The 22,907-nt window shown below is 37.0% G+C and overlaps 1 protein-coding gene and 1 long non-coding RNA gene across 2 annotated transcripts; both read left to right on the top strand.

The window, feature by feature from the left end:
• Positions 1-350: 350 nt before the first annotated feature.
• LOC129749829 (acidic amino acid decarboxylase GADL1-like) lies at positions 351-20,778 on the top strand. The gene is made up of 8 exons (XM_055744921.1): positions 351-526; positions 595-782; positions 853-978; positions 1,094-1,190; positions 19,570-19,821; positions 19,892-20,146; positions 20,215-20,460; positions 20,532-20,778. The coding sequence occupies exons 1-8, from the start codon at positions 392-394 to the stop codon at positions 20,712-20,714; spliced, it is 1,482 nt and encodes a 493-aa protein (XP_055600896.1). The 5' UTR covers positions 351-391; the 3' UTR covers positions 20,715-20,778.
• On the top strand, positions 7,192-8,177 carry LOC129749839 (uncharacterized). The gene is made up of 3 exons (XR_008738182.1): positions 7,192-7,351; positions 7,416-7,599; positions 7,842-8,177. It is a non-coding gene; the product is annotated as an uncharacterized LOC129749839 (long non-coding RNA).
• Positions 20,779-22,907: the final 2,129 nt, after the last annotated feature.

Genomic DNA, 22,907 nt, shown 5'->3' with positions numbered 1-22,907 from the left:
TGTCGTTGTTGAAAAACATCGTTATAAACATTGTCTGGATTTCTTATCCCTTAAGTTCGTTTAGGAAGTTAAGTAACCACTGCTGAGATACTCTCTGACTGAGTGCTCACAGAAAACTTCGGCATTGTTTTGAGTTAAGAAATTGCAGTTCTTATAATGCAGCAGCAGAGAAGCAACATCATTCGATAACTGTAAACATCCCTCCTTTCAAATTCTACTGATCCTATGTATTCACCCGCGATAATTGAACGAGACAATCTTGTTCGTGTACTTAACACTTTCGGGTGTGCATTTTTTCGGTAAACTAAACCGGTATTCCAAACATTTCGGATCGGTATGATCCTCGACAAATTTCAGTTCAACCTCATCGCTCGATTGATCAAGTTTAAAGATGCAGCCCGCGAAAGCTGAAGACCAAGATCTGGAACTGCTGTCAAAAATTTTCCATTTGTTGGAATCGGAACGAGTTTTCAAGCCCCACAAGGAAGACAAAATATTTCCTTTTGTACCACCTACGGAACTTAAAGTGAGCTGTTCATAAGATCATCACAGATATTAAATCAGGATCAACCTCTGAATTCTAATCAATTTCAGGACCTCTTCGACTTGAACCTCGAAAATGTTCAACCGACAAGTGCCGAAAACCGAGAAGCAACTCTGCGTAAGGTCATTCAGTACTCGATAAAGTCCAACCATCCCAACTACCATCACGAGATGTTTGCCGGGCCAGATCTTTGTGGCCTTGCTGCTTCATGGATCACTGACGCTTTGAACGCGATGCAGTGAGTAAAAACAAAATAACAGGTGTTGACTCCGATTATCTACATTGACAGTTTTGTAACGATTTTTTAGGTTTACATTTGAAGCGGCGCCGGTTTTCTCCCTGATCGACACTGCGGTTTTGCAGTACCTTTTGGGATTGTGCGGCTTTCCGGATGGTGAAGGAGTTTCTACTCCTGGTGGATCCGTCGCTAATATGTGAGTAATTTTTAATGTTTTTATTTTCATATAATCAGTTATGATACCAAACAGATTTTAAACTTTTTAGAACAATAGGATTTTTTTAACTTATAAGAATTATTTGGAATTTTAGGTACGCGATCGCAATGGCTCGCCACAAATTGATGCCCGAACTTAAGAAAAACGGAATGTACAACGTGCAAAAATTTAAAATTTTCACTTCTCAAGATGTAAGTATTGATATCCTAAACTGTTATATTATGAATTTTGAAGTGTTATTTGTAAAATACGGGTTTTGCAATCTAAAGGAAATCTCCATCCTGAGGTTTTCCAACTGTCTGAATAATTACCGATGCTTTCTGCTCGCACGGACCTCCGCCTGCGATTCGACGTTCCTCTTGACTGATGCGTTGACCGAATGGAGGAGGAAGAGGGAGTCGAAGAGTGAGACGGGTATTGTATGTCGACTTGTCGAGGGGTGCTCAAGAGTTGATGTCGACTTGCGTGTTGTGTTGATATTCTTATAAATGGACCCCTTACATTATTGAAATTTAAAATTCATATCCTTATTTGAAACTATGATATTCTAAATTAGAAGAGGTAATTTGAACTGCCAATTCTGAACCCTACATTCCAAACTTTGTTTGGAACTCTTTATTGTGAATCCATCTCAAGTCAAAATTTTGAATTCTGAATTGTAAATATTTTGATTTTTTTCGTATAAAATTGTATTGTTTGATGATCCTACTAGTAGAAAATAATATTTCCCAAACCTGAATTCCAGATAAAATTATCGTTATTTAAGCTAATTCAAATATTACATAAAAAAATAGATAAAATTTTGTGTACTTTAGAGTTTAGAAGTCTTCTTATGAATGTTTGAATTTAAATATGATTGGGTTCAGGAATTTTTGTTCGGATGACCAAAACATTATTTTGATTTGATAAATTTGATTCTGAAAACGGAATTACAATGACAATTTTTTAAATATTTAATTTGGATTTTCAACTATTTTCTCTTAATCTATTCTTATTCAATGTCCCTTCCTGAATTCTTATTTTTGAATTAAACTGTATTATCCAAACCTAAATTATGAGACTGATTTTATGATTGAATTATGATTTTATTTTAAATCTTGATAATTTTTTCAGAAGAATTTAACCCATTAAGGTCAATTTTTCTCCAAACCTTAATGACGACCTCGGACTTTTAGAACTGAAATCACTCCCGATGTTCTTAGATTTTGATTAGTTTCGATTATAACTTTCCTTTACTTATTTATTCAATAAAAATTAAATTAACTTCACTTTCAGCAAATAATTTTACAAAAGTAAAAGTAAATTCAGGATGATATCAATCTGGCCGGTTCCGAAATCCGAAAAATGAAAATGATCAGATTTTAACTTGCGACACATGAATAGAAAGCTCTCGACATGATTAGAAATAATAGGAAAATTATACTATGATTCAGTGATCTTATTTACGTCTTATTATAAAAACAAAACAATATGTTCAAACAAGATTTTGATTATATTTTTGTAAAAAACTAAAACAGCCAGAAAACAAACCGCGGGGTAGAATGCCTAAACCTGGGGCAGGAAGACTAAATAAAAAAAGAAAAAAATCTTTCAAATGTCAAATTTCTCTCATCAATCTACCGACCAGTGCGAAGCTTCAAAATCTTACTTTCATATTTAGTGAATTTCAATAAAACTGTTTGGATGCTGAAAAGCACTTGTTTTGCATGAATCAATGATTTAATTAGGTTTTGTTTTGCTCAGGCGAATTCTGCAGATCAGGCGTATTGAGTTGCTCAAATTTCGTAGAAGTTTTTGAAGCTGATAAATAAAAAATTGTTTGATAAATGATTGTTCTAAAAATAGCTTAAATAACAGATTTAGATTTAGGGTAGTTCCCATTGATCGAACAAATTTTTTATATAGTTTAAAGTTTACGATTACAAATCTTTTCAACAATTGTTGGTTTTTGCCGAACAGTAAAAAAACGATACAGAAAACGATACAGCGAATTTCAGTCTTCCTCCGCCAGGCCTAAACTAGTGGGCAGAACGCACCATACCGAAAGGGTGGTAAGGAATGGAACAATGATTATATGGAAAGTTAAAATAGAAACATCATCTGTTTAATTACATGTTCATTGTGTTTTTATAAAATGACTATATTTTGGAAAAAAAAATATTTACTATTGCAAAACTTTTCGCTTTTCAAAATACACTTTTTTATAGTCTATAGCTAAAACGCCTTCAGGTAGGCAACTAAGTTGAATTTCTGGAATTTTTCGAATCAAATATTGGTGCACCTTTTAAACTTGAAAAAATATGAAATCTATCTATCTATATATATAAAAATGGATTTCTGTCTGTCTGTCTGTCTGTCTGTCTGTCTGTCTGTTCCCTATAGACTCGAAAACTACTGAACCGATTTGCGTGAAACTTGGCATATAAGGGTATTGGAGGCAGGGGAAGGTTTCTATAATAGTTTGGGACCCCTCCCTATTCCTGGAAGATGGGAGGGGGTCTTTCTTTTAAAAGTAATAAGTCTTCATAACTCGAGAACTGATCAAGCAAATCAAACCAAACATGGCATGGGTGCCAAATTTGGCTTGGAAGGGTGTTTGGGTACGATAAATAGTCCTATGAATATTTGGTACCCCTCCCTCTTTCCAGTGAGGAAATAGAAAGTGAGAGGGAGTTCCTTTACAATTTTCAGTATCACTGGAAAACTAATCAAGCAAATGGAACCAAAATTGGCATGGGAAGGTATGTGATTATGAGAAATGGATCTATGGTAGTTTGAGAACCCTTCGTTCTTACAGTCGAAAAATCTCAAGAGTGGAGGGTGCTCCCATATAATTTGTTTCATCACACGGGAACTTACTCAGCAAATGGAACGAAATTCGGCTCTGGAGAGAATTTGATCACAAGGAATGTTTCTATGAATATTTGGTACTACTGCCTCCTTCCAGTGGGGTGATTGGAAGGAGAGAGAGAAGGAGGGGGGTCTTTTATATTTTTTCGCATAACTCGAGAACTAATCGAGCAAATGGAAACAACTTTGGCATGGGAAAGCATATGGATACGTAAAATGGTTATTTGCTTTTTTGAGACTTCTTTCTCCTTCAATTGGGGATACAGTTAGGAAAGACGATTGTTTTGTATTAATCAAGAACTTATCTAAAAAATAGAACCAAATATGACTTGGGAACAATCAGACAATCGAGAAAATGGAACAGAATCTAGCATGAGAGTGTATTTAAATACACGGAATGTTTGATCTTGGTCTCCACTTTCCAGGTAGAAGGTAGGTTGGAAGAGGGACTCCGATCCAAATTTTATTGCATAACTTGACAACTAATAAAGCAAACGAAACCAAATTTGGCATGAGAAGGTATTCGAACACAAAAGAAATTATAAAGTTTTTAAAATAAAAAAGCAGCAATTTTATTTTGACGAAACATTAAAATAATTTTTAAATTGAATTTAAAATTTTGTGCAAAGAATGAAAAGTTGAATAACTAAGAACCACAAATTTCAATAAATTTTATTATTTTTAGCAAAGCACACCGGGTCAGCTAGTTTAATATAAATATGCATTCTGGTTGTTATTTGGGAGCCAGCAAATTAAAAGAATGACATTTCGCTTTGATGTTCGGTTTTTCTCAAAGGTTAATAGCATTCTAAATTTGAGTGAAAAACACGTGTTCTGGCAGATATTCTGCCCCAATTTTGATTGATTGTAGTTAAAATTTGTGGGAAGTTATGTAACCTCCTACTCGGTTACAACCTGCATTTTATGCATTTCGGTGGCAGTTTTGCCCTGAAATATGATAAAATGTATGTAAATGTAAATATTCACGTGATAAAGTTTTGCATTATATACTTTTAAATATAATAGAATAATTTGGGCAATTTGTAGTAGAAAATAGGAGGATAGCAGTCATTTTTCTCAGTGTAGCAGATTAGGGCGACTCTACTGTTATGCCAACCAATTTAGCCGAGACACCATCCGCGGCATACGAAATCCGCGCCACATGCGGAAACACCAAGGGGATGACGTGGCCCAATCAGGATCGTCGACGTCACCGATTGGTCGTACCGGGGGAGTTTATAAAAGGCCGACGCACCAATGGGCTGGCCTCTTATCCCTTGGGAACGCGAGTCCGCTAAGTGTCTTTCGACCGTTGTGCGCGCTTTATATTATCCGCCAACTAACGATCCGCCATCCAAGAGTCGTGACAGTTGAGACCTTGGTGGCTGTTTATTTATCAAGTGCAATTTGATAAAGGCACCGTAGCCAAATAAGTGCCTAGTGCGTCCCAAGAGGGTCGAAAAGCCGTCCGTCAACATACGGCTGAAGACACCGGCCGTCCGTCAACATACGGCTAAGGACCAACCGTGAAAACTGCGGTTTTCACCCACCATCTCCCTCTCGGAAATAGGCCTGGGTCAGCGCAAGTCAAGAGCGTCTGACTGGCCCTTCTGAGGGAATCCGAGGCCGAGAAAGAAGCCCTGACAGCACGCCCGGGTATTGGTATCCCCGGCGAAACTCCAAGTTTCAGACACGTGGTACCACGGCAGCGAGTTCCAGCAGGTGTCCGGCAGCACCGACGGGTCCAGAAGCAGCAAGCAGTGAGTCATAAAGTGTTTTTTTTTAAATAAAATCTTTCCATTTAAAATCCTTAAATTTAAAGTTAGTTCGACTCTTAAATATTTCTCAATATATCCCTTTTGCTGCCCTATAAAAACTTCTTGTACTTTATTGCGTGCACCGAAATAGCATCTTAAATACGGGTTATAACTGGGTGGGAGGTAATCGACATCGAACAGGTGAGTAAGTATTTCCTAGCTACGACGAGCCGACCCTGAGATTGGCTGGAGTCCTGAGCTAGTCGAAGGCCTAGTTTCAATTGGCGCCCACTCGTAAAAAGAAAATGCGAACTAGTTTCACATTTTCTTCGTAGCTAGGGGAGACTCACTGATCTCCTTCCGTTACAGTGATTACTCTTGAATTTGAGAAAATTTCGCTAACTTTCACTGCTAATAGTTTGTTCTGTGAATTAGCGAGAATAGAAACGAATGTGATTTTCATCTCGATTCGCTTTCTTAATTCGAAGTAAATTTCATTTATTTTGAGGCTATCGATTGAAGTGATTGATTTTCTTTCAAAATATAATAAAATAAAACGCTCATTTATTTTCATAGTGGTATCCTTCATTCATATATTGCGTATAATCATAATCATTCATAATCCACTCACGGCACGCTCACGAAATGAGCAATAATAATAGCACACAGGCTATAACCAGGATGGACACACTCCACCAACGATTTTTCGATCTTCGTGTTGACTTTCTCAACGAAGAAGAGCTCGACTACGAGCTTGACGTCAGGGAAATTCAGATCGAAGAAGGCGCCCAAACCTCTCGGAAGAAATCGATCTTACGAGAAACCCTAAAAAGAGAAAAATTACAAAATGCACTTAGTTCGATCAAATATAATTATGATCCAGCGATTGATTATCAAATATGCTTAGATAAACTTACCTTTTTGAAAAACAGCTTAGAGAAAAATTCACAACCGGCACAACTAGTTCGAAGCCAGACAACTTTGCTTCATCTTGCCGTCAGATTATCGCGATTACTTGATGTACCTGAAGAACGAATCCAAATAGAGTCAAAGAAACTTTTCACGAATGTAATTGATTTACTGAATACTTATTTTTATAGGAATAACGATGAAAAACTTCAGCCTGGCCAAACTACGTTAAATTTACTTTTCGCTACCCCTACAACTTCACTTGATAATATCACATCAAAAATAAACACCGAACAAGAACAAGCTAAAGTAGAAGAAGACGATGAGATCGAGAATGATATTACCCAGTGTTTGTCTAGATTAGGTTGCGACACTAGTGCTTATTTCGAAAATCCCAAACAGGAACTTCGCGAAACCATGTTAACTCTTGAACATGAACTTTACGCTCTCAGGCAATTTAAGAGTTCTGTCGAGAATAATCCTCAGAAATTGGTTCCCAGAGTTCCCATACCCCACACGCTCGTTTTTTTATAACCATTTTCGAGTTTTTTTCAGCCGTTTTCTGGTTATTCTGTAAGAACTTCAAAAATTGTTGTTTTTCAACCATGGCCAATCGTTATATTTCAACCATTTAGAAAGTTCTTCAGGAAATTAGAAAAAATGGTTAAATTTCAGCAATTAAATGACTGAAAAAAATAACTTTGTTTTTGTTTTCTTCGATAGATTTGCAGCGCGTCAGTTTTTTTTGAGCTAGTTGTCCCAGTTTTTCCTTCTGTATACTGGTTCCAATCAAAAAATAAAGGAAAATATAAGTTACCGGCTCCAACGGAACAAACGTGAGTATCAATGTGGTAAAGGTTAAAATTAATAACGCTCTATTTTCTGCAATTGAACGTTTAGGTCAAACGATCCGGTTCCAAGCGCTCGTCATGGAAGAAAATATGATGTCGGATCTTCTTCCGCGGAATGGAAAGTTGAAAAAGAAAGCAAAAGGGTACAGCTACCTGAAAAGTAACACCCGGATACTCACATTGAGGATCCGAATGTGGGATAACAATTTCAAGATGTTTCCGAAGTGTACAAGGTAAGTTATTAAACTAGAAAATTGATCTCGTTGGGCTCGTTCAGAAGAGTTATAGGAATGGTCTTCCTGTTCCCTGTAGTCACGAAAAAGCCCTTCTCTAAAAACGATCAAAATTAATGGTTGTTTTGTCTAATGGTTCAGTTGGGATAGTTCGCACGAATTTGATTACGCGAGCTACGATCGGCGAACAATAGAGAGATTATTCCGGATCCAACAAAAGTTTTTTTTTCTTCTAATTTTAGGAGGGATGCGAATTTCAACAAAGGCCCTCGTTCTGTGAAACGAACTTGCAGTTAGCATAGATCCGGAAAACATCCAACGATCATAGAATCAAAATTAACTGTTTGCCATCGGACCGTGATAAGAGTTCAAGAAACATTTGAGGTTCCTCAGTGAGCCGGATATGAATCAGATCTATGCCCAGTCCAGATGTGATGACAAAGAGTAAACAGTTCATTGTTTGTAGATGCTCTTCCATTTGCTGATGGATTTCAGTAAAGAAACGATTATTCTAAGTGAAATACTTAATAAGCTGAATTGATCTAATAAATTTAATTTGTGTTTCACTTTTTCATAACGGGTAACATTTATTGCAGCATGCTCTCACAATCCAGTTTTTATTTCTACGAAAAACAATATCTATTTAAAAAAGAAGCTAGATTTCATGAAAAACGGTTAATTTTCAAGCATTATCCATATTTTAGAACGCGGTTGAAAAATAACCATAATGCAAGTTCTCCTTGAAATCTCATTTTATGAGTTTTCGTAGAAAACTCATAAAATGACTTAACCCACAAAACTGCCATTATGGTTATTTTTCATACATTTATGGTTTAACGTGGCCCAGCGTGCAATCAACACCAGCAAGCATGCCGTGTTTTGGTATCTCAAGCGAAAGTTTTCATCCACCTACCTCGGTTACGAACTCAGTATCAGTTCCCCGAGTGGTGACCACTGTTAGTTCTATTTTGTCTATCCCCACATCTAGTGCGTATTTGCCCACACGACAAACCACTCTCCCAGATAACTATCCAGCAAGTTGTAGTGCGTGTACTCGCAATTCAACTGGAGCATGGCCCTCATCAACGTATTCGAACCCGACATATCCAATACCTCATTTTAGTAATCCAGGTGCTCTACCAGCACATAGTCTACAGTATGGTCAAATCTATCCCAGCAGTTCTGTTCAGAACATTTTACACCCTAATGATCCGTTTGCACCTGCTCACTCAGTCTACCAGCAAATCCCATCTTTTGCCCCGCCAACCTCGACCGTTTATCCCACCGGGTATCCATCAGTTTTCCCATCCGCTGTTCTGAACCCGAATAATTTTCAGGAGCAATCGCAGGCACAGAGGCCAGTTTATAGCCACAAATCTCTCCCAGTATCTAAATGGAAGATCAACAAGTACTCAGGGAACGATCAGGGTAGTAACTTGAATGAGTTCTTGGTGCTAGTTCAACAACTTTCGCTTGCGGAGAGGATCTCCGAGCAGGAATTATTCGACTCTGCTTTTCACCTCTTTACAGGCCCAGCATTAAATTGGTTCATGTCATTAAGCTCAAAAGGTCAGCTCAGAGATTGGTCACATTTAGTGAATGAATTGCGAAGAGCATTTGTCCACCCCGAACTGGATTCTCTTGTCCGTTCTAGGGTGTATCTAAGACGTCAACAGCGAAACGAAACGTTTCAAGATTATTTCTTTGATATGGAAAAACTTTTTAGGTCTATGACTTTTCAAATGAGTGAACCAGAAAAATTAAACGTAATTAAACATAATATGCGAGGGGATTATAAAAAGCAAATTTTATGGCAAGTTATCGATACAATTGAAGATTTAGTTGAAGCAGGTAGAAAAATGGATGCTTCAAATTTCTCTCTTTACAATAAAATGTTTGGTTCCGAGAAATTCACCAATGCGATTTCGGAAACTTCATCCATATCGAACCCCAAATTTAATATCCCTGTTAACAGCAATCAGAATTCACGGCAACAAAAGGACAACAATTTTGTGAATAGACCTGTAAATAACAACCCAAATCGAACTAATCCTTTTAAGCCAAGAACAGAAATTTCCGGTAATCTTAAACAACCCAAGACCGTCCCTGGTTCGGAAAACCCGCGCGAAGGTACCTCTAAGAAACCACGATCCTTCGCCGACCTTATTTCCGCACACAAACCCCCAGATTCTGATGAATGTCTTTATTGTCGAAGCAAAAATCATTCTCTAGAAGAATTTCGGTCGAGTCGCGGTTTAATTTGTCGCGTTTGCGGATTTAAAGGATTCGACACACAAAACTGTCCCTTCTGCCGAAAAAACGGGTTGCAGACGATTTAAAACCGCAGATCGTCGACACGCGCGTAAATTCATCCGAAATATTTACCACCCCATTCGAATTTTGGGAACCCACTCGCGATCAAATGTATAAAAATGAAAACGTTTCAGAAATCTCGTTATCCGAACCCGAAGATAATCGTCCCTACGGTTACGTGAAACTATATGACCTTCCGGTCAAAGGTTTACTTGATTCAGGGAGTAATTTGTCCCTGATCAATCGGAAAATCTACGAGAAATTGAACCACCCTAAACTCCAACCTTTGAATACTCCCATTCAATTAAAGACCGCCGGTGGAACCCCATTAACTATTTTAGGAAAAATTCATATACCGTATTCGTTCGACGGGAATATGAAAATTTTAGCCACGCTCGTTGTAGAAGATTTATTTTTAGATTGTATTTTAGGAATGGACTTTTGGAAAAAGTTCAATATTATCCCTACCGTGAATCAATGCGCTGCTCTCGAATCCAACTTCGCGTCGTTGAATGAAATACCGTGTACATTATCGGAAACCGAATTAAACGAATTAGAATCGGTAAAAACTTATTTCAAAATTGCAGTCCCGGACGAAATTACGCATACACACGTACTCGAGCATAAAATCGAGATTCAGGAAATTTGGAAGGATAAACCCGCGATCCGTCAATATCCGTACCCCCTATCGCCGAAAGTTCAGCAAAAAGTGCACGACGAAGTTAATCGGTTACTTCAAATCGGAATAATTGAGAGATGTCACTCAGATTGGTCTCTTAATATTGTCCCCGTCATCAAGCCGAGCGGTAAGGTCCGCCTATGTCTCGACGCGCGAAAATTGAACGAGCGCATAGTTCGCGACGCGTATCCGTTACCGCATCCCGGTCGAATATTAGGGCAGTTGCCGCGAGCTCAATTTCTGAGTACCATCGACCTCTCAGAAGCTTTCCTCCAAATACCACTACACCCCGAGTCTCGACGATATACCGCGTTTTGCGTTCAGGGTCTTGGAATGTTCAGATTTACACGCCTAATTTACGGTTTAGTAAATTCACCCATGGTTTTATCATATCTCATGGACACCATTCTAGGACACGGCGAGTTAGAACCTCACGTGTTCGTCTACTTAGATGACATAGTCATCGTAAGTGCGACATTCGACGAGCACGTGAGGCTACTCAAGGAAGTAGCGCGCAGATTATCAACAGCAAATTTAGCCATCAACATTCAAAAATCCAAGTTCGGAGTGCAAGAATTGCCTTTTCTTGGATATTTATTGTCGACTCATGGTCTACGTCCCAACCCCGAAAAGGTTAGAGCGATCGTAGAATATGAACGACCGACCACACTTACCAAATTGCGCCGTTTTCTTGGCATGTGTAATTATTATCGTCGTTTTATTGACGATTTTAGTGGTATTACTTCATCCCTCACAGATTTGCTAAAAACAAAAAGTAAAACACTAGCGTGGAACGAAAGCGCAGAAGAAGCTTTCAGCTCAATCAAAGAGAAACTCATTTCCGCCCCAATCCTTGTCAGCCCTGACTTCTCTCGAGAATTTTGCATACAGACCGACGCTAGCGACGTCGCTGTTGCAGGGATACTCACCCAAGAGCACGACGGTACAGAACGCGTCGTGGCTTACTTTTCCCATAAGTTGACTACGCCTCAACGTAACTACCACGCGTGCGAGAAAGAGACGTTAGCTGCTCTTCTCGCTATAGAAGCATTTAGATGCTATGTCGAGGGAAGTCATTTCACCTTAATAACTGACTCGTCAGCTCTTTCACACATAATGACCACTAAGTGGAAAACTGCGTCGCGTTGTAGTCGTTGGTGTTTGACGCTACAACAATACGACGTTACTATACGCCATCGAAAGGGAAAGGAGAACGTTGTGGCCGACGCTTTGTCGAGAAGCGTCGCAGTAGTGTCTACTCGAAAAACTTCTCAGTGGTACACGGAAATGTTGCAGAAGGTTTCGGAGTCACCAGATGACTACGTAGACTTTCGCGTAGAAAACGGTCAGCTACTCAAATTCGTATCCACCCCTAACTTACCCTTCGACCACCGATTCGAGTGGAAACTTGTTCCCTCCCCTGATGATCGTGAGCAAATTATTCGTCAGAATCATGACGAAGCGATGCACTTAGGCGTAGATAAAACTACGGAACGCATCAAACAACGTTACTTCTGGCCACGATTAGCAATCGAAGTCAAAGACTATGTCAGTCGCTGCACCACGTGTAAAGAGGTTAAGGCAGCATGTGTACCGGTAGTTCCGCTGATGGGTGAGCAAAGGATCACTACGCATCCGTGGCAGATTATAGCAATCGATTTTATAGGACCCCTCCCCTGTAGTAAAAAGGGTTACCAATACATATTGGTAGTGTTGGATCTTTTTAGCAAGTGGATTATGTTAAGCCCCATGCGTAGAACCGACAGTAGCTCACTTTGTGAGATCATTCGAAATCAATGGTTCTTTCGCAATTCCACTCCCGAGGTTATCATCACAGATAACGGCTCATGCTTTTTATCGAAAGAATTCAAATCGTTATTAGATCGCTTCAAAATACGACACTGGTTAAATGCCAAGTACCACTCGCAGGCAAATCCTGTCGAGCGAGTTAACCGCACGGTGAATGCGGCTATTAGGACTTATGTCAAAGACGACCAGAAACTCTGGGACACCAAATTAGCAGAGATAGAAACCATCATTAATACCTCCGTTCACACAGTTACCAAATTCACTCCCTTTTTCGTCACGCACGGTCACGAAATGTTCGTTACGGGATCAGATCACAAGGTAGGATCAGAAGAATCTGAACAAACACAGGAGAGTCGTTCACAAGAGCAAAAAGAAATGTTCGATCGTGTCTTCGAACTCGTTCAGAAAAACCTTAAGGCAGCACATGAAATTCGAAAAAATCAATATAACCTTCGTCATCGCGTACACGCAAATGCGTTTCAGGTAGGACAAGAGGTCTATTATCGGAATATGAGACAGTCAAATGCAGCTCAGAATTACAACGCGAAATACGGAGCAATGTATCTTCCCGCGAAAATCCTATCCAAAGTCGGATCCTCTTCGTACGAAATTGAGGACCCTCAGGGAAAGTCCTTAGGGGTGTGGCCAGCAGCTCACCTCAAGCCAGGTTGAGCCTAGAGAATTAAATTGAGTTGAAATATTTTTGTACATATCTTTGTAAATAAATCCATTTTCTTTTTTTAGTTTTATTTTATTTAAAGCCGGATTGAATTTGAAGCTTTAATATTATTTCCATTTATTTATTTTTTCTACCATTTATTTTTCATTATTTTCTATTATTTTATTTTAATTTGTACATATTACTTTACTTTATGATTTTTTTTAGTATTTTTTTATAATAATTTAGAATTTTGTTGCTGAATTCATTCGATACTGCAACTTCTTTTGTAAATACTGATAGGATAAGAAAAACAAATAGTCGTAGGATAGGATAAGGATCACTTTGTAGATTTAAGGGTAACTTGAGTAATTATTAGGGAGTAAACTATCCGCCTTCCACATCACACATATCCTGGTTATAACTGTTTTTCCTCTTTTAAATTTGCCGCTAGTTCTTATTCACACATTGAGTATTTTAGCTCTAGACAAATGAAGTTGACTTGACGGACGTGTTCGCTGGAGACTGGAGGCCCAGTGCCGCTGATGGTCAGTAAAGGTATCAAACATAGTTTTGACCCTCTAAATAGATATGGAGTCAGAAATGACGATGAACATATATGACCCCGAATTACTGAAGTCTTGCCTAACTCTTGTTTGTTCTAGAGCAACAAAAAAAAAAAAAAAAAAGAAAACAAAAAAACTACACCAATGAAATAAAATGAGCGTATTTGAAAAGTAAATAAAAGAGGGCAAAGATGTAGCCACATCATGAGCTTCAAACTTTAAAATCAGGGTAAATGAAAAACTACGTTTCGCAATTCCAGATATCTATGGCTTTGGAAACAAACGATTTATTTTTGAGTTCTTGTGTAATCACTGATGAACAGAAAAAGGGTTCATAATAATTTATGCCCCTTTTTCTCCCGGAGAGGTGGATATTGTAACCTCCTACTCGGTTACAACCTGCATTTTATGCATTTCGGTGGCAGTTTTGCCCTGAAATATGATAAAATGTATGTAAATGTAAATATTCACGTGATAAAGTTTTGCATTATATACTTTTAAATATAATAGAATAATTTGGGCAATTTGTAGTAGAAAATAGGAGGATAGCAGTCATTTTTCTCAGTGTAGCAGATTAGGGCGACTCTACTGTTATGCCAACCAATTTAGCCGAGACACCATCCGCGGCATACGAAATCCGCGCCACATGCGGAAACACCAAGGGGATGACGTGGCCCAATCAGGATCGTCGACGTCACCGATTGGTCGTACCGGGGGAGTTTATAAAAGGCCGACGCACCAATGGGCTGGCCTCTTATCCCTTGGGAACGCGAGTCCGCTAAGTGTCTTTCGACCGTTGTGCGCGCTTTATATTATCCGCCAACTAACGATCCGCCATCCAAGAGTCGTGACAGTTGAGACCTTGGTGGCTGTTTATTTATCAAGTGCAATTTGATAAAGGCACCGTAGCCAAATAAGTGCCTAGTGCGTCCCAAGAGGGTCGAAAAGCCGTCCGTCAACATACGGCTGAAGACACCGGCCGTCCGTCAACATACGGCTAAGGACCAACCGTGAAAACTGCGGTTTTCACCCACCATCTCCCTCTCGGAAATAGGCCTGGGTCAGCGCAAGTCAAGAGCGTCTGACTGGCCCTTCTGAGGGAATCCGAGGCCGAGAAAGAAGCCCTGACAGCACGCCCGGGTATTGGTATCCCCGGCGAAACTCCAAGTTTCAGACACGTGGTACCACGGCAGCGAGTTCCAGCAGGTGTCCGGCAGCACCGACGGGTCCAGAAGCAGCAAGCAGTGAGTCATAAAGTGTTTTTTTTTAAATAAAATCTTTCCATTTAAAATCCTTAAATTTAAAGTTAGTTCGACTCTTAAATATTTCTCAATATATCCCTTTTGCTGCCCTATAAAAACTTCTTGTACTTTATTGCGTGCACCGAAATAGCATCTTAAATACGGGTTATAACTGGGTGGGAGGTAATCGACATCGAACAGGTGAGTAAGTATTTCCTAGCTACGACGAGCCGACCCTGAGATTGGCTGGAGTCCTGAGCTAGTCGAAGGCCTAGTTTCAGTTAGTAAAATACATTAAAACATTTATAGTCTTCCGAAACTGCATACGAGTGTAAAAACGCTATGCTGTAGTTTCATCAGACTTTGCAGGCAGGTTTACCATATATAACCATATATATATTAACCATGCAAAATAACAAGTTTCACGCAGATTCCATTAAACCTTCTTTTTCCAAGAATTAAAGTACAGCTCAAGAGCTTTCTATTATGTGTCGCTCGCAAGTTAAAATCTGATCATTTTGATTTTTCGGATTCCGGAACCAGCCAGATTGGGGTTGGCCAATGAACTTCATGACTGTCATTTTTTTGAAATTTTTCCATGACAGTCACGCACGGAATCGAAAATTCAAAAATGTTATTCCGACAGTCAGAGGACCAACAGAATCTTCGACTGTCACAAGTCAAAAATGTTATCGAAATGAATAAATCGATGACATTTTTCTGAGCGACTGTCATTGCAAAACTCAATAACATTTTCTCCAGCCGTTTAACATTTTTCTGGATGACCGTCAATGTCATTGAGACATTTTCGAATGTCATCGGAAAATGTTATGCGACTGTCTTTTGGATGACATTCGCATCACTGCACTGCAGTAAATACATATAGTTTTTTTTTGTTTTCACGTGAATGTTAATGTGATTTTGAGAATTGGATTCTTCGAATAGATTTTAAATATGCGATGCATTGTATTTGTATGGCAGGTCACAAATAAAAAAAAAAAAAACAATTTGTATGGCAGGACACAAATTAAAAAAAAATGTGTGCAGGACACAAAAATCAAAAATATCAAATTCATGTGACAGGACACAATTAAAAAAAAACAATTCGTGTGGCAGGACACACATAAAAAAACATTAACTTAATTTGTTTGGAAAACACAGTTGAATCAAATTCGCGTGTAACGAAAAAACATTTATTACGACTATCTTATTATAATTTGCGTGATAGTGTAGCGTGAAAAATTTCAAAAAAGTGTGCCAGTACACGAATAAATAAAAAACAAAGGTTGAAAACACTTGTTAAAAATAAATTGAAGAAAGACATAACAAAATGGATACTAGAAAAGAAAGCAACGAATTCAAAACAAAACATGGGAATTGGAAATAAAAAAAATTACTAAAAGGAGCTAAACAAAAAGCATTTATCTAGAAGAGAAGTATCATAAAAAAAATGTAAGTAAAAAGTGAGAAATTGGAATAACGAAAATTTGGTAAAATAGATATGCAATTAAAAAAAAAAAGAAAAAAATCAATTTATCAAAATCACAATAAGTGATAAGAGAAAAGATAGGTAAGTCAGACATAAGAAATATACAAGATACAGTGAAATGAGAAAAGGAGTAAGAAACGAAAAATTGAAAATGAAATGTAGAAAAAAAAGATAAAATTTAAATTTAGCTGATTGAAAATTAGCTATTAGCAGCAAAAACAGAGTGAGGAGAAAGTACAAAATTTTGAGTGAGAAATTCAGAGGAAGAAGTAAGATAGGTAATCAATACGTAGCAAACATAAAATCGCATTAAAATGATAACTCAAGTCATTAAAAATGTTACTGCGAATCGTAATTCCAACTAACGCAAGTAAAAGGTCGTAAAAATCGTTACTTGAAGTCGGATTAAATGGTTTAAATCGTATATGATAAAAAATCCGCCATGTTTGCAGAATTGAAAGATGATTTCGTTCATTTGCTTTCTACCGCGTGGGTCAAGGGAACAGCTTTGTTGTTCTCTCTGCGACCAACAGGAAACCAGATTGCTAAAAATCAGATGGTGTATTTGCAAGAATTGCAAATGGCAGAGGCAGCGAATATTGTCAATGGCAACGGTTCGCATGCGTTGAGAGAAAAAACTTGTGCTCTTTTGCATTCTTTCAGTTTGTATGAATATGGAGTCGAATATCGTCCAAATCGTATACTCTTATACAGTGAGCGAAATAAGAATAGCACCACTATGTGTTTTGCTTGTTAAAATATGAATGTTTGAATATCACCCAAATTTTCTTCTATAAGTTGTTTTGAATTGTTTAACGGATGAATCAAGCATAAGTTTACTTTTTTTGGACGTTGCAATTGGCGTTGAGGACCAAAACTAAGAAAAAAGGGTGCGAAATAAGAATAGAACCACTTGTGTTTTTCAACAAAAACAAGAATATTTCTAAAAATTTTCTGTGTAAATGTGAATAGTAATGCTTCTACGAATTATTTAAATAGATAACTGCATTTTAAGGAGTTTTCTAGAACTCCAAAGATTTTCAAAGGTTTTAAAATGGTGTTTTAAGAGATGCTCTTCTAGAACTAAGGAATTTGATTAATTTATGCTGTAATTATTTACCAAACTACTTACTCTCTTCATTAGAATGACGTGAAATGATGAATCAAACATTTTGGGTTTATTTTAAATCAGAAAAAACAAGTTGGAATTCATAAACTTCGATTTTTTTCGGTTAACATCACTTTTTTCAGTTTCAAATCATAGATGGCAGCACTACCTTGCCGTTAAAACCAAATTAAGTCTCAACATTGATTTTTCAGGTTTAATTAGGCCCATATTCATCATTTCGAGGTAGTTTTCCAGCACAGTTTTGTAGGAGTTCACGCTGCAGAAATCTTTTCCGGATTTGCAAAAAAAATCACCAGTACAAGAATATACCACCGCCAAAATTCCTGCTCATCTCAACTTCCGATTTAATTTCAAATCATACCAATAATACTGCTAGTTATCTGGTTCATCAAGCTCCATCGAAAAGTACAAAATTATTCTGATTGTCGGTCCAAAAAATTCACTTTTATCAGTCCTTGATGAAATTCTTATTTTTTGATATTGTGAGCTTAGAATTTCCAAGGCGGTCACACGGTACCAAGTATTTATTTCTTTACCAAAATCATCCAGCACACCTGAATTAATCCCAGATATTCGAAAATGGGCATCAATTCGGTTTAATTGCAAGATAGTGCTGCCATCTATGACTTGAAACTAGAGAAATAGCGTTTGACTATTTAAAAATATTAGTATTTTTGAATTTGAAGCCTGTTTTTTTACTCAAATTCAGCCTCAAATCTATGTTTCGCCAATTTGCATCATACTAATGAATAATAATGAAGAAATAAAGCAGTTTGATAAAGTATTATTGCTCAATTATCAAATTCCTAAACGCTTGAGGAGCATCTCTTAAAACCCCCTTTTAAAATCTTTGAAAATCTTTGAAATTCTAGAAAACTTCTTAAAATACAGTTATCTATTCAAACAAAGCAAACAAGCATTATTATTCACTTTTACACAGAAATTTTTTAGAAGTATTCTTGTTTTTGTTGAAAATCACAGGTGGTGCTATTCTTATTTCGCACCCTTTTTTCATAGTTTTGGTCCTCAACGCCAATTGCAACGTCCAAAAAATGTAAACTTATGCTTGATTTATCCGTTAAACAATTCAAAACAACTTATAGAAGAAAGTTATTAAAAATAATTATCAGAGAAAGATATAAGTATAAGTATAAGTAATCTTTTAGAGAAGTGTGAAATAAGACGGAAAAGCGAATGAGATAGAAATGGAGAAATTCAAATTTATTATATAAATATAAATTGCGATACTAGCTACGAGGAGTGTAAAAAAAGAGAGTAAAAAAATTATGATCGAATTGAAATGAAAAATTAGAGAGAGACGTATTAATTAAGAAAATTATAGACAACTTTCGAGTTGAAAAGTATTTGAGTGTTTAACTCATATACACGAACAAAAATCAGGTTGGGCTCATTTAATTTTCTAATTTATGTGCTATTCAGGATACCTGTACGTCGGAAACCATATTCCAGGAATATGTTAGCAAAAGATTTACGAATCTATTAACAAACTTTGGTGACGAAACGCGCGTTTATTTATCGGGTGCAAATTTGCATTTAGTTTTGAAAGAAATGTTTGTATCTACGACAGTTAGTTATTAAAACATAGGCACCAACAATGATGTTCCCTAGTGTTATGTACATACATAATTATAAAGTTCTTTTTTTCAGAACCTTCTGTTGAGAGGCTGTGTTGGAATTTCATGAATGTTTTGTTTGAGAAAATAACACTTTATTAGATTTTTACCAATTTATTTAAGAAAGTTATATTTATTTTGCTGTTGGACGCAGATAAGCTTTGTTAGACTACTTTTACTTTTTTATTCAAGTAAATTTTTAAGTTTATAGAAGGCAATTTGCAAACAAGTTTTTGGGGCTCATTGTTGTGCTTGTAAGTTTTTTTCAGAAACTGCAGCGTGAGAGCATTTTTACCAGAAGCATTGTATTTTAAAATACTTTTTTAAAACCATTTTTATAAATCCTAATGTATTGAAAAAAATATTAAATTTTATGGAATATTTTTTCGGTTGCTCGTAGAATTTTATGATACTTAATTATTAATATGTTTATTTTCTCACTTATTTTTCAGGCTCATTACAGCATCACGAAAAGTGCAAACTGGCTCGGACTAGGTGAGGAAAATGTGCTCAGGATTGCAACGGACGATCGTTGCCGGATCAACGTTGACGCACTGGACCGAGCCATCGCTGAGTCTATCGACGAGGGTTGCAAACCTTTGATAGTTTCGGTTACAGCTGGCACCACCGTTTTCGGTGCTATCGATAAACTGGACCGGGTGGCTGATGTCTGTCAGCGGTATAAAGTTTGGATGCATGTTGATGTAAGGACATTCTACAAAATTTAAAGTTTGTTCGAACCAATTTTTTACATTTATTGAAATTATCTTTCAGGGAGCTTGGGCAGGTGCCGCGCTTCATTCCCGGAAATATCGATCCCTGTTGGCCGGATTGGAACGAGCCGATTCGGTTAGTTTATGTCCACAGAAAATCGTTGGAGTGCCGTTGCAATGTTCGATGTTTCTCATGCGACACCGTGGTTTGTTGAAAGATTGTAACGCTGCCTGTGCCGAATATCTTTTCCCGACTGATAAGTACTACGATGTGGCCTACGACACCGGAGATTTGTCGGTGCAGTGCGGTAGAAAAGTGAGTGAGATGATTTCTAAACTTGACCTAAAATAAAACTAGATTTTTCTTTCATCGAATATATTCAGATCGATTCGTTCAAGTTTTGGTTTATGCTGAAGGCTCGTGGTACAGATTGGTTTGAAAAATCCGTTGACTCCGCTTTGGATTGCGCCCAATACTTCAAGAAGGCCATCAGTGGAAATCCCTACTTTAAGTTGGTCTTACCGGAGTATGAGTTCACAAATATTTGTTTCTGGTTCATTCCCAAACGGCTTCAACTGGATCCAAATGGAGGACAAGAATCCGACGAATGGTGGAAGGAAATCCATAAGGTAGTTCAAAAGAACCGAACTTTTTTTTGGAAAACAAAACAAATTTCTTAATTTTATTTTTCTTTTACAAGGTGACACTTGCTTTGAAGGCAAAAATGGTGAAGAAGGGCAATTTGATGGTCAGTTATACATCGAACCATCACAAGAGATTGGGGTATTTCTTCCGAATGGTCATTAAATGTGTTCCGGCTCCCACAACCGAGAGAATGGATTTTGTCGTCCAAGAGATGATAGCACTCGGTGCCGATATGTAACATAAATGAAAAAAAAATGTACTTGTATGTATGAATGTAGAATTTGTTATGCGGTGGTGTCATAATTTGAGAATACATCTAACACTTTAAAATTCATGTGTTTCAATATAAATGAATGAAATACTTAGTATCTGTTTATTGTGAATAAACAAAATGTTTGACAACTTGTTTGATAATTGATTATCATATTTATGTTCGTTGAAAAATTATTTGCATATTTTTTTCTAAGATCTTCGACAATATCTTGATTTTTCTGATTCCAAGCCAATTTTCAAACCAATTTAGCATATTTGGTATCAATTGTAGAAATAAGATAAAGAATTTTCAGAAAATAATTGAGGCGCTCAGAGCCAAAGGGGTATAAGTGACAAAACGGTCGATTTTGAGTTAATGGTGCCAAACGATTCTTCATATTTCAAACTATATTTGATGATTTTTTTCAAAATTTTTGAATTTTATTTACATACTTTTACGTTCGAGAGAAAAATACAAATTTTCGAAAAATATATGGAAAATGGCAAAACACAACAGCTTTAAAGCGTGTTTTCTCGAAATCAACTTTCATGCACTTATACCCCTTTGGCTCCAAGGGCCTCAATTAGAATTTTATAAAAATTAATTTAAATAATAGCTGTATTTGGCAACATTGAAAATAAATGAAATATAATAAATTTTAATAGCAACGTTTAATATTCTGGCAACGTTAAGCAAAACAAACATAATTAGGTCGGTCAATAATCTATTTTTATGTGCCTGAGTGAATGTCTGATTTGAAATTTCGTATGAATCGTAAAATCACGACAATGATCTATAATCATTAAAAATCTCAGAAATCGATGAGGCTGCTAATATTGAGTGTGGCGAACGTGGGGTGCCCGAGAAATTGGAGAACGGTTGCTATGAACCGAGTGAATTTTAGGAATTATGTTCGTCAAGTTATGTCGTAAGACGGAATACTATGTAAATAAAATAAAAAATATTGAGTGTCAAAAAAAGGTATAAGTTCAACAGGAAGTTTGGTTTTTCCGTCAAACTTCAAATAAACCGGACCGGGGTGATCATTTCTTCAATCCAACAAAACTAATGTTTTGTGGCATTTTAGTGGCTCCAGAGAGACACCAGTGACACTACCAGCTTTTTGGCAGGACAAATCCAAGCATCAAAATTTCGCTCAAATACTTGTTAAAATCTTAGCCGTTGTTTATCAACTCTGCAAAACTCTAAAGAGTTTTATCAACGATGTAAAAGTGGCTCCAGAGAGTGAAAATCGATAGAATTAAATTATAAAGATTTGAATTGTGACATATATTTCACTCAAGTTTTTTTTTTCGAACAAGCTCGATCGGAAAATACATGTTCAACACATGCATGCTACGAACCAACCTAAGTTGACTGTTTAGCTTAATGTAATGTTACCCATAATCCGGCTTTACTTATGGTAAAATAGCCAACTGTTGCGAGGTAAAGTATGGTGTACGTTAGCATCTTTTCCTTTTCAACTCTTATAATTTTCCTCTTCTTCTATAAAATTAAAAAATGGATTTATGTCTACTTGTCAATCTCTATCTTAATCTCAATGTCTAGACTCGGAAACTAATGAACTAATGATTTTCTTGAAACTGGGCAAGTGGTTGTTTTTTAGATCGGGGAAGTTTTCTATTATGATTTTAGACCCCTCTTTCATGTTATGTGTCGTTCTAGGGGTTCTGCCTTCGTCTATGAATTTGTACGAAATTTTGGAATGTTTCTTCGACAAAATGAGTACATTTAAATAAATTTTCAAGGCTTGGAAATAAAATTCATTTTGTTATCTTTTTTTCGTCATTCTCATCTGTATTCTCTGCCGCCAAGGACATGTAAAGTACTACGTGAAGAGTTAATTAATTCAACAGAATGAGGGGGGACTATAAGATTTAAAAGACGGCTTACACTTGCGGTTAACACTCCAAACTAAATGAGCAAAAAGTAAAAGTTGAAATAAAAAAAGACAAAACTCGTCCATAAACTGGACGGGTCGTCCGGTGGGATGCACCCATTTTTAATCATGCATATGAAAATTACTTCTGATATATAGCTTCTTTGTCAGAATAAAAAAGCATACCTCACGTGTCGTTAGGTCGTTAGAGGTAGCAAAGTTTGAAGTTCGTTTTTATTCTAGATATAAAGTATTCACAGTTTTTCAGTCATTTAACT

Source organism: Uranotaenia lowii, chromosome 2 (assembly GCF_029784155.1).
Source record: "Uranotaenia lowii strain MFRU-FL chromosome 2, ASM2978415v1, whole genome shotgun sequence".
In the NCBI taxonomy this organism is placed as follows: domain Eukaryota; kingdom Metazoa; phylum Arthropoda; class Insecta; order Diptera; family Culicidae; genus Uranotaenia; species Uranotaenia lowii.
Note: the sequence above shows the minus strand (reverse complement) of the source record. Positions and strands in the feature narration are given on the sequence as shown.